At 42.1% G+C, this 18,994-nt stretch overlaps 1 protein-coding gene across 5 annotated transcripts in view; it reads right to left on the reverse strand.

The window, feature by feature from the left end:
- LOC140195306 (glycoprotein-N-acetylgalactosamine 3-beta-galactosyltransferase 1-like) overlaps positions 1–16,106 on the reverse strand; it is a 205,853-nt gene extending 189,747 nt beyond the window's left edge. For 2 of the 5 annotated variants that reach the window (XM_072253414.1, XM_072253413.1), the window contains exons 1-3: positions 15,968–16,104; positions 8,357–8,588; positions 602–1,269 (exon numbers count right to left, since the gene is read on the reverse strand). In XM_072253414.1, the coding sequence (XP_072109515.1) occupies positions 602–1,269; positions 8,357–8,582 (894 nt within the window). In that variant the 5' untranslated portion in view covers positions 8,583–8,588; positions 15,968–16,104. Of the gene's footprint in view, positions 1–601; positions 1,270–8,356; positions 8,589–15,967 lie in introns of all 5 variants that reach the window. The other 3 variants (XM_072253410.1, XM_072253412.1, XM_072253411.1) reach the window with 3 other exon arrangements.
- Positions 16,107–18,994: the final 2,888 nt, after the last annotated feature.

The raw sequence follows: 18,994 nt of genomic DNA on the forward strand, positions 1-18,994 counted from the left end.
AGGAAGAGAGAAACTTACAAATTCACATGGCCTGTCAGACTGTAACTTTAACCTATCGGTCTAATAAACCTTCTATGAATTGTTGCTAAAGCAGAAAGCAAACTCATAAAACCCTGTAGTGTGAATGCCAATTTATAATGGAAAAAAAACTAGAAGTTGCATGTGACTTTGTTACAGAATTCACCTAGAGAATTAAAAACATTTGCATTTTTACCTCAAGAAAGGCAACCTACTTTTGCATCCCTTATCAAACCCCAACTTGTTCAGAAAAAGCCCAGAGGGCATGGTGGTAAAGAATTCTATAAACAAAAAGAAAAATGAGCAGCTACTCATCCGACAGATTAAATTCTCCACATGCAGTTACTGGCTCTTAACGACTGCTGCTCATTTTGAAGGTAGCCAAGGATATGAATTGATTATCACTTTGTAATCAACCGATTTCAAATGCCTTACACGCCAACCATTTTCCACATCCAATGCGCAAATAAGATCTGGAGAATGGTTTAGACAAATCCAACTTGTTTGAGAAAGACAAAGATTAAAAGGAATGAGATGAAAAATCACTAATGATGTGCCTTTCAAATAATGCTTAATGTCTCACCTCTTCAGTGGGGTAATAGCAATAGTTCCAGTACCAGAATGTTTTGGGTAGAAAACTTTTCGACAAATGATGCTCTGGTGGAAAAGGATGAAAGGTGTCCCTTTTGTTTGTGTCCCTGGAATCTCCTGCTTCGACATTAACAGTTTCCAAACATTTGCCCATGGCCAAGTCTTCTGTGGATGTAAAATGAGTGCATTTCCCAGTCTTGAAGCCATCAACAAACCTTTTCACAGCTTCCTTGCTAAGTACATATCCAGCTCCACCACTCATGTATCCTTGCTTAACAAATGGCTTGAACTTTCTTCCGAAGAATATGGGCTGGTCAGGCGAATACTTTGATAACAGCCAACGCAGATTTTCAACTATCACATATGTGTCATCATCTGCTTTCAAGAACCAATCAGCTTCATTCAAGTGATGTTCAAAAACATAATGAAAAGCTTTGATAGTTTTCCAATACAACTGGTCTCTTCCTTCTTTAACACCCAATCCCACTGTCGGGAAATCTTTATTTTCTTCAGAACTCATGAAAAGCACGACGTTGCATTTTTTTGCCCAGGTGGCTTTAACGTGCTTAGCCTTTGTTGCCAGGTTCTGGGGCCCAGTCATTACCCAACAAAGGATTCGCACTTTCTTATATAGATCATCAGCAAGACTTGTGTTTTCATCTAGAAGGAAAAATTCATGTACTTTTGTTTAAAAACAATGACAAAATATTATAGAGAGGAATAGCCAAAGATACCTGCTGAACTTCAGTACTGAGTACCAATATTATTTCACCTAAAGTACCTGTGAAAGTTGCTTAGGAAGGAAAAAAAAAACACAACTGCAGTAAATGCAAATTCCAAAATAGCTACCCAGCTCATTCAACACACACAAAATGCTGGAGGAATGCAACCAGCCAGGCAGCATCAATGGAAAAGAGTACAGTTGACGTTGCAGGCAGAAATCCCTCAGCAGAACTGGAGAAAAAAAAGATGAGCAGTGGAAATCTCTAGCATTTTGTGTGTGTTGCTCGGATTTCCAGCTTCTGCAGACTTTCTCGTTTGGACAGTTCATTTATTCTTCTCCTCCTCATTCAAATATCTTTCTTTTACGTGCAGAGGGAACAATAAACTTAAAGCAAATATAACTTAGTCAATGTGAAGTGTGATTCAAGTTGGAGATAAGACAGGGGTTTGGAAAAGAGGACAGAATATCGGAGGAGCTGTTCAGAATATTGCAGACTGTGTTAATACAGATGTGATAGTCTCCCCATATTTTAAAGCAAAAGCCAAGATAGAAGAAAAATCCATTCTCTTTATTTCCCCAAATAAGATTACATAACAAAAACAAGCCACCTGAGAGAGATGTATGTTATAAAACAGATGCATCAGGAAGAGAACTACACAGGATAAACTGAGTAGAAACTAAGTGTTGTGGAAACCCTTTATCAAAGGAACAGGGATATGTAAAACTGGAAAATTCTCAAATGTTAGAATCATAATCAGGTGAGGTAGTTACTTCTGCTGCCTCATTGTTCCAGGGACTTGGGTTTGATCTGGGTCAGTTTGGAGCTTGTACAATCTTGCTGGAGCACTGGACGCACACATAGTGGTCCAGCTTCTTTTCACATCCCAAAGGCATTCTGGTACTTTAAATGCTTGCAGTAAATTACACCAAGTTACTGGTTTGTAGCATGAGGTATCAAAAACAGAAATTGATGGACATAAGAGAGAGAATAAATTGCAATGTACAGGTAAATACAGAGATTGGCATGGACCCAATTGTCGTAATGGCCTCTGTGCACTGCAAGTAAAAGACCAGTCAGCTCTCAGGGGAAATTGTACTGATATGTTACATTAGTACTCCGAATTAATAAATCCTATTCTCACCTCTCAAAGTGAAAACTTATGAGCCTAAATGGAATAGGACTTCTACACAATACTCCAGGGCACTTCACCTCAAAGGGAGGAAAGAAGCTCTAAGTTGGGCAGAGTGAAGAAAACTAACAGAATTTAATGGACAATTTCAGAAATGTTGTGAAAATAGCACAAAGAAAAGAATCAAGTTGAAGGAACATATAGCGAGAAGTCAAAGAAGGAAGTTCATGTTAACGGGAGGTTTTGCTGGTAACATCTGGGTTGGATGAAGTGATTACCAACATATTCTAACTTTAAGTATCAGGCAACGGGAACAAAAGGGTTGAATTATAAATTAAATAAATACTAATGATAGTATTTCTTTTTCAGAAGAAATAAAAGTTATAACCCAAAATATGGAAATAGGATTCCGCCACAGCCAATAATGAATCAGAACTATCACTAAGACATATTGATAGGTTCAGTATTGATAGAAATAATCTGTTTAAACAAATGTCGTTGCCATATCTGATGAAGTCTCCGCCCGAAACGTCGACTGTTTACTCTTTTCCATTGATGCTGTCTGACTTGCTGAGTTCCATCAGCATTCTGTGTGTGTTGCTTAGATTTCCAGCATCTGCAGATTTTCTATTGTTTATGGTTTAACAACTCTAACTGGAACACAAACCATTAAAAGTGTGTATCTTTAAAGATAATTTTGAATTATTTATTTATAGTGTTATCTGAACTGTTGATTATTCTACAATGTATCACTGTTAGGGTGTATTCTGGGGTTATGGAATAAAACCAATGTTAATATTAACAGAAACCAGTCTTCAGATCTGAATGTGGATTGTAGATTGTATTTAAAATGCAGCTCAGGACAATGGTCTTCCTGGAGCTGCATTTTGGGAATAATTGCAGACCAGAAAACACCCAATGAGATTGTTATACGGTTATATATGGACCTGAATCTGCATGGGCATGACTGCAACAAACACCCCATTCACCTGAGATGTCTGTATACGTATGAATGCAGCTCAGGGACAGCGGTGATTAACCTCAGGGACCTTTGATTAGATTTTTAGCAGACAAAAATGTGACGTGATGTTGGGTCAGGGTGACTCTCCAGAGTAACTTCAAATGCTGTGAGCTTGTGTGTGCTGAATAAAGACTTTTATCCAACCAGCTGTGTCTCTCCCCAGTGGCTTTCATTGGCAGTCACAAGATTTGGGGGCTCATCCGGGATATGGTTGTGACCCATCGTGTGGCCAGCATTCTCAGCAAGTGAGTATTTTTAAGAATAGCACCCATGCTTCGACCTGTTCAGGTCAATGAGGTATCACGAACATGGCGGAGAGTCGAATTGATTTGTATAAAAGTAGTGTGGTATGCACACGTGTGCGTGCACTTGTGTAAGAGACCAGACATTTTTGTGTTAATTTGGTGAGACAGGGTTGCCAGTTGCAAAGGGTGGTTACTGATCGTTCGGAACACCATCCGGGAAATGTACACCCACAGTCTCATTTGCAAATGTGTGTTTGTTTGTTTTAGGAATAAGTCCGTAAACTTAGTGTAACTGTTCTAATGCCTGTTGTATTTCTTTGCATTTATGAGTTCAGATGCACATAAGCGACAGATAGGAGAGTACGTACTCTGTGGTTTTAAGTGTGTACTGTTCAATTTTTATCCGTCATCCTTATTTTGCGTAGTGTGGGAATTAGTATGGAGATATATGAGGGAGAGGTTATTCCCAGATATATCTGTCGGGATGGCAGCTGCTGAGGTCAGACAATGTCAGCTCGAGAACCCTGATGACCCGATCCAGTCCTTGACCCTGATCACTACCATCCATAAGCCCTTCACCCCTGAGAAGAAGCAGAGCATTTTGTCAGAGCTACCCTCACTTAAAGTCACCTGTAGGAACGCAGAATTCTGTCACCAGCTCATGAAAATGACTGAAATTCACCAGATGTACCCCAAAGACATTCATGTGTTGGTAAAAGCAAAGTGTCTGAGGAATATGTGATACAGTTCGCCTCAGGGAGTGCAGGATGGAAAATGGGCAACTACCAAGAATGCCAGCAATGAAGAAAGATATCGCTTCTTTAAGCGGGAGGTGAGGCAGCGATCAGGAGGAAGTGAGGGTAACTGGGTAACACTAACATCAGTGGTTCAGAGAGATGATGAGCCTGGCATGGATTATGCGGAACATTAAATTGAGCCTATGAGGAGTATTCAGGTTTGGATAATCCAGGGAGGGATGACCCAGTCCTCCTGAAAATGCTGAAGGAAGGCCTGAGCTCAGCCCACCAGGAGGTTAGCGATTTGGGGATAGCGGTGGGATCGACCAGAGGGGGCAAGATAAATCGTAAAGTGGTTGTAGTGAACATAGCTGCTGTCCCAACAACCAGGTCACATTCCCCAGACCTCTATTGCCTGCAGTGATCATCCACAGATGTACACAAGAGGTTTATTAGTGGGTTGGCAATGAGAAATGTTAGTGGACACAGGGTCTTCAGTATTGGTAACTGATTTACCCTTGGACATGAATGAAAAGGCGATTTACATTACTGGTGCAGGAGGAGAGATAATGACGCAAGGTACATGAAATCAAGGGAGTGCAGCTTCCTGTAGATTTTTGGGTGTCCCAAACAATGAAGGTACTGTCCTGGGGAATAGACGCATTGAGTAAGGCAGGTGCGATCATAGACGCAGGAAAAGGAGAAATAACATGGTTAAGACAGGGACAGCGAAAGTGTGTGACCCACAGAGCAGCTAACATAGCCCACAGAGCAGCCCCAAGCAGGGAGGAGAGACAGGGTGATGCGTGGGGATGTCAGAAGGTCTCAAGGGTAGGAGCCAAGCACAGTCAGGGCTGTTAGAAGTAGTGCAGCTCCTGAGACGGTAGCAGTGATTCAAGTAAAGGTTCACCAGAAAGGGGATAGTCCGGAACAGAAAAGGAATGAGTGAGCAGACATCAGTGCGAGGATGGTAGCAGAAGAACAACAGAAATTACAAGTGTAAAGGAAGGAACTACAAATGACTATTTAGTGAGTTTTTCCCTGGAGATGTGAAGAACCACTGTAACCAGGGTAACACATTCAAAAATCACAATCAGGTTTAATATCACTGGCATATGTTGTGAAATTTGCTAACTTTGCGGCAGCAGTACAATACATGATAAATACAGAAAACTGAATTACAGTAAGTAAATATATGTATACTAAATAGTCAAATTAAGTAGTGCAAAGACTGAAATTTAAAAAAAAGTAACGAGGTAGTGCTCATGGGTTCAATGAACATTTAGGAATCGGATGGCAGAGCGGAAGAAGCTGTTCCTGAATCGCTGAGTGTGTGCCTTCAGGCTTCTGTGCTTCCTTCCTGATAGTAACAATGAGAAGAGGACATGTCCTGGGTGGTGGGGGTCCTCAACGATGGAAGCCGCTTTTCTGAGGCACTGCTCGTTGAAGCTGTCGTGGATACTGTGGAGGCTAGTACCCATGATGGAGATGACTAATTTTATAACACTGCAGTTTACTTCAATCCTGTGCAGTAGCCCCCTCCCCCCATACCAGATGCTGATGCAGCCTGTCAGAATGCTCTCCAGGGTACATCTGTAAAAGTTTTCAAGTGTTTTAGATGACAAACCGAATCTCCTCAAACTCCTGATGAAATATAGCTGCTGTCTTGCCTTCTTTATAGCTGCATCGATATGTTAGGACCAGGTTAGATCCCCAGACATACTGACACCCAGGAATACGAAAGTACTCACTCTCTCCACTTCTGATCCCTCTACGAAGATTGGTTTGTGTTCCCTCTATGAGGATTGGTTTGAGTTCCCTCATCTTACCCTTTGTGAAGTCCACAACTGGTTCTTTGGCCTCACTGACATTGAGTGCAAGGTGGTTACTGCGACACCACTCAACTAACTGGTATACCTTGGTCCTACACGCCCTCACATCTCCATCTGAGATTCTGCCAACAATGGATGCATCATCAGCAAATTTATAGATGGCCTTTGAACTGTGCCTGGTCAGAGAGATGGGTATAAAGAGAGTAGAGCAGGGGGCTAAGCACACATCCCTGAGGTGCGTCAGTGCTGATTGCCTGTGAGGTGGAGATGTTATTTCCAATCTGCAGAGATTGTGGCACAGCTGTTATTACCAATCCTCACACATTGAGGGATTGAGCTAAACAGCAGCAATATATTGCTGATCATGGAGAGACAGAGGGAGAGAAGGCAGTCCTCCCACAGCGAGGCGACCAGCTCATGAGAAGGGAGCTGCCTGAAAAGACAGGCTTCGCTCCCAGGTGAATAGGTGGTGCCACGGATGAATGGCACCTTTGTCTGTGTGCTGTCTAGGCGAGGCAACCAGTGGAAACATTGGACTCCCGTTGAACTGTATGACTCACCTTCTTGTCGCCACCACAGACAGAGCGGAAGAGCAAATTTGCCCGGTAACAGTGTCGTTGCAGAGAACCTACGTGATGAACAGCAGCTGGCTGCATCACACCTGGCCACAGCTGATGGAAATAGACCCACAGCAAATGCAAATTCAGAAGACACCGAGAACATGACAAACAAGCTGTGAAAAGTGTGTTAAAGTTTAATAGTAACTGTGCTCTGAAGGTACATGACCAGAGAGTAACCACTGATAGCCACTGCTGAATTTTAGTCATCAGAGAATGAAGGGGTCAAGATAAAGAATGCGATTAATCTGCAATCAGCCAGCAGGGAAAGAGGCAACAGGTATACAAATGACAAAGCTGCATTTTGAAGACTTGGTCAAATTTCTGGAATAAACTCTGCACAGAGTCTTGTTGGCAGACATTAGGGATGATGATGTAGATATAGATACACATTGGGGATACGATAGGTAATTGGGGAAGGGGCATTTTTGCTGTCCTATTTGACTGGATCCTCCTTACGGTTTGGCCTTTCCTGGAACAGTCTTATTTTTGCTCAGGAGGGTGAAGAGCAGGGGGACCTATTAGGACATATTCTGGGGGTTATGGAATATAGCAAATATTAATTTCAACAGCAACCAGTCTTCAGATCTGAATGTGAATTATAGATTGAATTTAAAATGCAGCTCAGAACAATGGTCTTCCTGGAGCTGCATTTTGGGGTTAACTGCAGACCAGGAAACAGCCCTGGGAGCATAACTTTTTGCACCCAGAGCATGTCCTTTTCCCACTGTTGCCATCAGGTAGGAGGTACAGAAGCCTGAAGGCACATAGTCAACGATTCAGGAACAGTTTGTTCCCCTCTGCCATCCGATTCCTAAATAAACATTGAATCTTTGGACACTACCTCACTTTTTAAAAAAATACACAGTATTTCTGTTTTTGCATTTTTTAAAATCTATTCAATATACATAATTGATTTACTTGCTCATTTATTATTTTTATTTTATTTATTTTTCCCCCTCTCTGCTAGATTATGTATTGCATTGAACTGCTGCTGCTAAGTTAACAAATTTCACATCACATGCCAGTGATAATAAACCGGATTCTGATGCTGACCTGAGATGTCGGCATATACATGCATGCAGCTCAGAGACGACAGTGATTAATACTCATTTTGGGTGGGTTGGTGTGAAGATCTTGGTATTTAATAATTAAATGAAACTCAAAGGAAGCATTGTGAATGTATTGCAACCATAGAAATAGTTCTGTTGTAACCTTTGATCACATTATTAGCAGATAAAAAAAGTGATGCAATGTTGGGTCAGAGAGTCTCTCCCCAGAGTAACTCCCAATGCTGCACGCTTGTGTGCCGAATAAAGACTTTTATACAACCAGCTGTCTCTCTCTCTCTCTCTTCCCAGTGGCCTTCATTGACAGTCACAACAATCACAATGGAACAATATAACTTTACAACCATGTCATTGCACGAAAAGATAAATACCTTTATGTTGACTGACGTCAGCATTGAAGTTCATCTCTCCTTGAAGATGTTGGTGTTGATGGTGGTCAAATTCTTCTAAGTGTCCGTGTGGATCATTGAAGAGCAAATGTCTGTGTTGCTGCTCTTCTGTGTTAATTACTTTGATCACGAGGTAGCAGATCAGAAATCCTAATCCCAGGCCACACAAAAACATGAACAGAGATACTGCAGATCTTGAGACACCCATTCTCAGCTGGGAAGAAGAGGAAAACAGGTCATCCATGCGGATTGCAGATAGATTGTGATACTTCATTATTTACAAATTCATAAATGTTAACAAACTATTAGACAATAAATGGTTGAGGGGATTTTCCTTATGTACAAATCATTGTCAAAAGAAAACATTCAATTAATCTTTTTCTGTTGTATTTACTTTCATATTTCTGTGCTAACATAGTAACCTTCATTCGTATAAGCGCTTTGTCCTTAATTACACTACATCTTTTTAAATGCAAGACAAACTCCAGATGGTTAGAAGGATACTGGATATATAATTGCAGGCAGGCAACTGTAGGAACGATAGGTTTAAGTTTAGATCGTCAGTGATTTTCAAGAATGAATATTTTTACCCCTTGATATTTTAGGCAGGGAGAGAAATAACTGGAAAATCGATATTGCAGATAGGTAGCAAGGCTGGTATTCTGAGTGAACAGTCAACAATCTGAAAAGTTATCACATCTTCCTGCAATACGTTTTCTGACTTGCTAATTGTAACAATTTCAGTTCCTCAACCTGAAATAAAAACAACTTTGATGGGTACTGTATATTTAAACCAGAGGTCTATAGGTTCCTGATGACTATAATGATCTTACACTGGAACAGATCTGATCCTGCTGAAACTTCTTTACAGCTATCCTCCGTCCTGCTTGGCATAACCCTGATTCAGTCTGCAGCAACACAAAATGCTGGAGGAACCCAGCAGGCCAGGCTGCATCTATGGACTACAGTATTATCGATGTATTGGGTTGAGACTTCTTCAGTACTGGAAAGGGAGTGGAGAAGTCAGAGTAAGAAAGTGGTGGAGGAGGGGGGAGAAAGACAAAGAAGTACAAGGTGGTGAAACCAGGAGAGGGGGAAGGGTGAAGTAAAGAGCTGGGAAGTTGATTGATGAAAGAGATAAAGGGCTGAAGAAGGGGGAAATCTGATAGAAGAGGGTAGAGGACTATGGAAGAAAGGGAAGGGGGAGGAGCACGAGAGGGTGGTGATGGGTAAGTAAGGAGACAAGGAGGGAGAGAGAGAGGGAAACAGGAAAGGGGAATGGTGAGAGGGGGCAATTACCAGAAGTTCAAGAAATCAAAGTTCATGCCACCAGATTGGAGGCTACCCAAACGCAATATAAGGTGTTGCTCCTCCAACCCGAGTCTGGCCTCATCATGACAATAGAGATCTATTTTCACTTTGACACAGAAGAGTCTTTTTCTGTTGATCAGTGTCAAAAAAAAGCCAAATTAAATTCACTGTGATTCAAAGTTGTAAAACAGTAAAACACAAAAACTTCTGGGGGAGAGGGGGAATAAATACTTTTTATAGGCAATATATACAAGGAAGATGCAGGTTTTTTTCCCCACTGAGGTTGGGTGAGACTACAACTGGGTCATGGGTTAAGGGTGAAAGGTGAAACGTTTAAGGGGAACATGAGGGGGAACTTCTTCAGAGGATGGCGAGAGTGTGGAATGTGCTGCCAGCACAAGTGGTGGATGCAAAGTCGATTTCAACATTTAAGAGCAGTTTGAATAGACACATGGATGGGGGCATGGAGGGCTATGGTTCGGGTGGTGGTCCATGGGACAAGGCAGATTAATTGTTTGGCAAGGACTGGATAGGCCGAACTATTAAAATGGACTTTTTTTTAAATTAAAGGCAGGGATATTACAGTGACAAAAACAAAAACAAAAATTTACCTAGGGCAAGCCACATTAACATAGGGATTTTAGTAGTTGGGTACGAAGAGGGAAGAACAGTAGTACAGAGCGAAAAGATTTGAATAGGAGATACGTGAATGGGTCCTCACTCATGGAAGACAAGAAACAAATGATGTACGGGACAGGACAGAGAGACAGCTGTGCAAAAGGGTGTGGGGGGGGGGGGAGGACTTCAATTATCTAACCAAATGAGCATTCAGGTTGCTAACCGAGTGGTAGAGCACACAGAGCCTGCCCATTTCCACCATTCTGACAGAAAGCACATGTAACAACCTAACAGGGCATCTGCCTATAGCTGGTACAAGAGGACAGGAAACGGCTACCTTCAGCGGAGACCTTTAATCATGCAAATAGAACGGCAGATAACACCGAGTCACAAAACTAAAGCTGAAAAGGGATACCCCAACAGCAATAAGAAAATGACGAGATAGCCAGAAAGAAAGCCACAGAAGGATATGAGTGAGATTCAGGGAATGATTTGCCCTTCTGACACAGAACTTCATGCTAGAATCTCAATGTAAATTTAAAAGGACCTTATAAAGGTTGACTCTACCACTAAAGCGAGGCCAATGAATATCATGTTCTCAAGGGCAGTATATAAATGACAAGGAACATATTGTGTTATAGAGATTCCTATATAAAACAACAATAAGGCTTGCTTTAAACAGCATGCTGTTTTCAATTGTAAGTCACAATAAAATTGGGAGAAAAACAGAGCTCAGTGCTATTCACACCTAGTTACCTACAGAGTCCGAAGATGAACTCAATCAGTATCTAGAAACATTTGAAACAACTTTACAGACTTCTGAACAGCTCACCAAAATCTGAGAGTCTCCACAAAGCTTGTGTTAACAACATGCAACAGATTCAACAAGTCAGAATAAAAACTAAAGGAAATGAAAGCTGCCTCATGATGGATAACATTATACTGGGGCAGCAGTGTACATATTCACACAAAGATCTACATTGCATCAAACATGTTTACATTGTTTAATATATTATTGACATTTGGATTAATCATACTCAGATATTTGAAATGCTCAATTAGTCAAATAAAAAGCTTTCTGTACAATAAGCATTTACAATGTAAGTGATTATTTAAACTGAAATGTACATGATCAAATGGAGAACTATAGTAGCTTTTCAATTTGGGAATTTAGCCAAGTCTGTTAAAATGTACACTTTGAAAAGTATTCAAATTCTGTTAATCAAGCAGGCCAAGAGGAGACGTCATCACTAATTAGCTGATAGATGTAATACCAGCTGCTCCCTGACAACCATTTGGTTCTTGAACCAACCAGCACAACCAAGATCACTGCAGTTTAGCAACATTGTGACCACTTTAACCACCTTGCCCTAAGATGGACTCTGACTTGTTTTAAATGTGCTCATTCTTGTAAAAATTGTTTATAATTTACATTTTCTTGCAAATGCTGCCTACACACCTGGTGCCTGTGAAGCTGCCGCAGGCAGGTTTTCCATTGCACCGGTAATAAACTCAACTTTAACTAACAGAACAAAGTACACAGAACAGAATGATACAGAGAGATACGAACAAATTAAGTACAGATGTGAGGCTGAGCAAAGAGCAACAAATAACATTGAATGTACACTGAGGCGAAGGCATTGAGTTATCCCAAGGCCAAAGAGAAAAGATAAGTGAATGTCAGTATGCAAGCATTGGTTAGGCTCGTAATTAATTCTAAATCAATAAACACAGCAAGGAGGATTGATTTAGTGGGACATGTGCGTCGCATAATTAAGACTGAAGTTGACCGAGGATCTGATTAAAAAAAAAGATGAAAAATGTGAACAAAGAACTGGAGGGATTACAAAAATAGAGCCCAGAAACCAAGAACAAACCGCACAATTGCAATGGTGCAATGTGCTAGTGCAGCTTCATCAACTGATCCCAGTGATGGGTAATATTTGAGACAGGTTGCAAGTCTTGGGATGTCTGCTAGCCTTTAAGCAAATATTGCTTACAATATAGGTCTATTTGCTTGTAAAATTAAGTATTGAAGGTTTGATTACACAGTTCTTACACCTCTGCTCTCTCCCCCTCTCCTCCCATCCACGGCAAGGACGGGGTTTCGCCTTGTCCGTATCTTACACCTACCAATCTCCACATTTACTGTGCAGTCTGCAAGACCTCCAATGTGATTTAGTGCACTGCACATGGTGCTGACAAGGTGGTCTCTAGACTACAGAAAACTAGCTTTACAGAACCCCTCAGTCAGCAAGGGTGACCCTGAACACCCGCTAATTTAATGCTCCACTCAACAGCAGACTCTCTGCTTTTGATCTTTTACAACAATTATGCTAGGATAATATCAAATAATAGTAAAAGCAATAGTACCATGAAACAACAGGGCTGTCATTAAAAACAAATTTGGTTCACTGGAAGGCACACAATATACTGGAGGAGCTCAACAAGTCAGGCAGCATCTACAAACGTATTACAGGGAAATAATTAGTTGACGTTTCAGGCTGAGACTGATGAGTCCTCATAAGTCAGTCTGAATTGTCAACAGTTCATTTCCTCCAAAGATGCTGCCTGACCTGCTGAGTTCCTTCAGCATTTTGAGAATTTTGCCCAAGATTTCCAGCACATGCAGAATCTTGTGTGTATAACCTGGTTTACTAATGTGCTTCGGGAAAGGAACTCTGTCCTGACTCAGGCTGTCTTGAGGGATGACTCCAGCCCACCAATGTGGTCAACATACCACCATCTTAATTCACAGTAATAAATGTGGGCATCTTAGCTCAGGGCAAGAACTGTGCATCAAGACAGCAAAGTGAGCACTCTCAGAAAATTTACAGCCACTTCTGCGATACCAGAGACACAAGGCACACGTGGCAGGGAATTTAGAGGAATACAGACTACAAATGTACCCTGTGTGTCAGTGACCAGGATTCTTCAAGCCCTGAAAGTCTGAATGTTTCCCTCACTCGGTATGATGCGCAGGACAAAGCAGACACTCCAACTGGCTGAAGCTGAGGTGAGGAAAATTCTGGCCAAAGTCAACCCAGGCAAAGCTGCAGGGACCAATAAAAAACAAGGTCAGGCTCTGAAAGACTGTGCAGCCCAGCTGATAGAGGTGCTGACGGATATATTCAACATCCTTTTGGAACAATCCATTGTCCCCTCGGTTTTTGAGGCAGCAACCATCATTCCAGTGCCAAAGGCAGCAACAGTAACCTGCCTAAATAATTATCGCCTGAGTGCTCAGCACACTGCTGCTCACACTGATGACACGTGACTGTGTCTCAGGATTTAGATCAAACAGTGTTATCAAGATTGTGGATGACACACAGTGGTTGGCCTCATCAAGAACGATGACGAGACAGAGTATAGAGAGGAAGAGGAGTGTCTGGTAGATTGATGTGAGAAGAACAACCCAAGCCTGAATGTGGGGAAAGCAAAGGAAATCATTGTGGACTTCAGGAAGGTGAAGATGAACTATTCCCCTCTGTGAATACATGGCTCCTCCGTAGAGAGGGTTAAATGCACCAAGATCCTTGGAGTTCACATCACAGATGATCTCACCTGGTCCCTTAATATCACCTCCCTGAACAAGAAGGCACAGCAGCACCTCCATTCCTAAGAAGATTGAGGCAAGCAAGGCTCCCACTACACACCCAACTGTGTTTGACAGGAGCACCATTGACAGCATCCTGACAAACAGTCAAGCATCGGACCAGAAATCCCTACAATGGACTGTGAAAACAGCTGAGAGGATCATAGGGGTCTCCCCACCATCCATCCAGGACATTTATCAGGAGCGCTGCATTCGCAGGGTCCTTAGTATTATTCGGGATCCCACCCATCCAACCGGCATCATTGTTGACCTTCTACCATTGGGCGGGAGGCAATGATGCAATGGTTAGAATGAGAAACAGTTTCTTCCCCCAAGGCCATTAGGCCTCTGAACTCCCTACTGCATTGTATTTAAACTGTCACTGGTTAATCTGTTCTGCACTTTACAATATTTAATATTAATGCACTTTTGTTTGTTATTTATGTGTAATTCATCTGTAGATTTTATCCTTACCTTAATAAGTTATTGTGTGTTATGTGTACCACCGTGCTTTGCATCCTGGTTTGGAAAAACATTGCCTCATTTCTGTATATATTTTATGCTTATATACATGTATGTATTTAAATAACATTAAACTTGACTTGAAATACTGGAATTATCCAGAACATTCACATCCAGTGAACAAATAAATTTTTAAAATGTACTAATGAACCCCAAGGCAAGAATGAAAAATAGCATTCTGTCTTGACAATGCAACTGTGAGGATAAAACTGAATTCCAGAATTAATCAATAATTATGAGTAATCAATCTGCTGTGCTATTTGCCATTTTCATCTGCACATTTACTGTCTGACCAGCTTGGTAGTCTTCTAACCTAGATTTCAAACAGCTTCATGGTTTGCATTTCAAAATTCCAGCAGTTTTCCTCTCCTCTTCTTTACCCCCAACCATCTACTGCATACAAACCCCCCTCTAAGAGGACTCCCAAGCCCCTCCGTACCTCTGATGTCTGAATTTGCTCCCCGTTTAGAAAATAGTCTATCCCTTCCTTCCTCCCACCAAAGTGCATGGCCGTACACCTCTTTAAACTGTATTTTATCTGCCAGAAGTCCTGCAGACTCCCTGCTTTCTCAAAACTATCTGCCCCTCCACCCATCATTGCATCAGCCACAAATCATCAATTCTATCATCCAAATCATTGCCACACATGAAAAGCAGTCTCAAAAGCAACAGCTGCAGATCACCACCAGTCTAACCAGAAAACACACCTTTACCCTTCCGTTAGTCAGCCAGTCTTCTATCCATGATAGTATACTTCCTGTAATACCACGGGCTCTATCTTGCTAAGCGCCCTCACTGGCGGCACTTTGTCAAACGGCTTCTGATAATCCAAGCACACATCTACTGACTCTATCTGTCCTGCATGTTATTTCCTCAAATAGTTCCAACAGATTTGTCAGGCAGGGCTTCCCCCTTAAGGAGACCATGCTGACTTCGGCCTATTTTATCGTGTGCCTCGAAGTACCCCGAAAACCCACCCTTCAGATTCCAGCAGCTGGATGACAGAGTTAGCAGTTAAGTTCTCGTTTACTGCGGAAACAATTCGACCACACAGCCCAAGCTTATGGTTCGAGGGTTTCACAAATCATAATGACATTTCATAAATCAAATGACTTTAAAAAATAAATTCATACACGCGATTACGTTTAATAGAAACGAACAAAAAAGAATCAAAAGTCGCTTCCACCGGATTGTGACTAGGGCCTTCTCGTTCTCTATCACGATAATTTTCCTGCATATTGAACAAATGACCGATTAAACTATCATAAAACTCGATTTGACCCGGTTAAATGGCCGTAACAGTTCTTCAACGACCAGGTACGTTCTTCCCACCCACAAATCCCATCCCTTCCCCTCGCCGTTTCCTTTAATCAGATCGGACCAGGTCTATCCTGGCATTACGTCTACCGCACTGCCTACACCCCGGCAAACGCCACTGGCCGGCTATAAGCCACACTGCTAGCATGAGACAGAATAAGAGATCCCCTCGCCCTCTCCTTTGTTGTCGCCAGGCCAGTAATTTGACAGACGCACCGGTGTTCGCTTACCTCGTCCTGTCTACACAGCTTGCGCTCGGAACAGTAACCCGCCCGCTAGTGAACTGCCGACCGGAATGTTTTACGACCAGCCAAAGCTCGGACGTCGCATTCTTGGAGCTCACGTAGCAATGAGCACGGAAGTAGGAGTGGAGTACGTCGGTGAGAGGCAGTTCAGCTGTTGACTCTGTACTCACGTCCGGTTTGTTATTTGCCCTCCAATATCTGAAAGTGCTGTTCTTTTGCGTGATCAGTTCTTAAACATCCTTTTGCATGTGTGCATAAGGAGATTGCACAACAATAAGACCAAGAAAAGACAAACAAAATGTGTGTCAATTTAATAAAGGGCAACGCCAAGCACCACAATAGCTATGTGTATCAACGCTAAGAAAGTTAATCTAGTCCCCATTTTCTAATTATACTTTATTTTAAATAATTGCATTTGTAAGCTAGTCAGGCAGTAATTATTTCTTCCCGCTAGTGGCGCTACTTCAAGGAGCGACGGAGATTTATATTGAAAGAAGGCTAGAGAATGGAGGGAGGTTGTGTAACCGGTAGAGTGGAATTCAGTACTACTACAAACATAGATAAATGTGTGTACATGTGTGTGTTGCTGAATAAGTAGTACAAAAGTAAAAATTTTTAAAAGTAGTGAGATAGTTCATGCGCTCATTGTCCATTCAGAGCTCATATAGGATTGGGGAAGAATCTGTTCCTGAATCGCTGAACATGTGCCTTCAGACTCCTGTACATCCTTCTTAATGGTAGCAATGAGAAGAGGACATGTCCTGGGTGATGGGTCCTTAATGATGGATACCGCCTTTCTGAGGCATCGCTTATTGAAGATGTCCTGGGTACTACAGAGGCTAGTACTCACGACGGAGCTGACTAAGTTTAAAACTCTCCCCAGCTTATTTTGATCTTGTGTAGTAGCCCTCCACCCCGCCCCCCCGCCCCCATACAAGACAGTGATGACAGTCTTGGCTGGCTGAGACAATCTATTCCATTATGGTTGTCAGTAATCTTACCAGTTGAATTTACAAAAGAAGTTTATTTATCATACCACCAGCACATAATTCTGTTTCCAGAAAATAGACAGAGAAAAGACAGAAGTATTCTTTTGTAAGAACACTGTTATGTTTTGTAACTCCAAAAGTAATCAAAAGTAAAGCACGTAGAGCCAGGGGTAAAAGTGTATATTTTGTTCTTTACTTTTAGTGGAGCACACAATTCTGTCATTGTGGCATAATGACATATGCCATTCATGTACTTCTTGCATATAGCCCATAATGAACCATGAAGACAAAGAATCCTTAATCAAACATTTACAATATTATTGAAATATTAAATATAAAACCTTCTCCTTGCTTGGCTATAAGCTCCAGCTCAATGAAGAATGCATGCATCTCCACACACATGCACACACACACTTTTTAAAATAAATATAAGCGTACACACACACACACACACACACACACACACACACACACACACACAAACATGGATATATACAGATAGTATACTTATATAATAGTGTTGGCGTGTGGCCAAGTGGTAAGGTGTTGGTCTAGTGATTTGAAGGTCGCTAGTTCGAACCTTGGCTGAGGCAACGTGTGTGTCCTTGAGCAAAGCACTTAACCACACATTGCTCTGTGATGACACCGGTGCCAAGCTGTATGGGTCCTAATGCCCTTCCCTTGGACAACATTGGTAGCGTGGAGGGGGGAGACTTGCAGCATGGGCAACTGCCGGTCTTCCATACAGCCTTGCTGAGGCCTGCACCCTGGAAACTTTCCAAGGCGCAAATCCATGGTCTCATGAGACTAACGGATGCCTATAAGCTATATAATACGACTACTATGTAGGTATCTACAGTGTTGTAAATTTTAAATTGTTCCATTCAGGCCTAAAAATTTAATCACTGTGGAGGATTTCTTACTCTGTAGGATCACATGTTCCTGATAAGGTAGGGGGGAGTACTCTGCTTCTCAGGAGAGACTTGTGGCTGTGAAACAGTCTCAGGTTCCTGGGCCTCCTCCATGGTAGGTGTTGACTCTGACATTGCAGGAAATTATCTGACAGCACTAGCGATGCTCCTTTTCTGATCATTGACTCTGCTCTCCTCAACTGATCAATGTGTTGTCTCCAGATGATACAATCTCCCCTGTGTAGGACAGTGGTCTGGTTCTGTCCTTAATCTTTCCAAGTAGCACTTTTGATCACCTCTGTTGTCCCCTGCCAGGAATGCTTGCCCGGGAGTGAAATATCTTGTCTCCTTGTTTAAAGAGCCCTCAATTTGTCTCAGCTGTTTGCCCTGCATACTCTTTCTGAGATTGGGTTTGAGGAGATCCAAGTGTGAGTGCAAGGGATGACCCAGGAACAGAGTAGCTGGTGAGTTGTTGATTGTGGAGTGTGCTACAGGACGATATGCATGGAGGCAATTGCTGAGTTTCTGGCTCAATATTAGCATAGTATGTTCTGGTGACATCGCCCACTGTGTGTTCTTTAGTTTCTAAACAAACATTTCCACCAAACCAATTCATTTTCAGGAATGACTGAAACTGTTCCACAACAAACTGTGGCCAATTGTGACTGACTAAGTGTTCTGGAACACCAGTCCTTGAGAAGAGCCTTCTCAGCACAACAACAGAGTGCGAGTCTGTCGTGGAGGCTATTGGGAACACTTTGTAGCTGCATCCAAGAAATTTTTGCCCATGAATGGTCCAGCAAAATCCACATGAATCCTCTGACAGGGCAATGCAGGACACTCTCAGGGATGGAAAAGTGCTGCTCTTGGCATCCTCTGGAGTTGTTGGCATCCTGCACAGTGCATGGCAATCTGCTCGATCTGCTGATCTATCCCAGGCCACCAGATAAAGCTTCGAGCCAATGGTTTTATTTTGGCCACACGTAGATGGCCAGCATATAGCTCCTCCAACGCTGGCTCTCAGCTTGGATGGAACAACTTTCAATCTGCACATAAGGCCACCCCCTTCGAGGGCAACTTCATCCCGATGCTGGTAAAAATGGGGGAACTGG

Source organism: Mobula birostris, chromosome 3, assembly GCF_030028105.1.
Source record: "Mobula birostris isolate sMobBir1 chromosome 3, sMobBir1.hap1, whole genome shotgun sequence".
NCBI lineage: Eukaryota > Metazoa > Chordata > Chondrichthyes > Myliobatiformes > Myliobatidae > Mobula > Mobula birostris.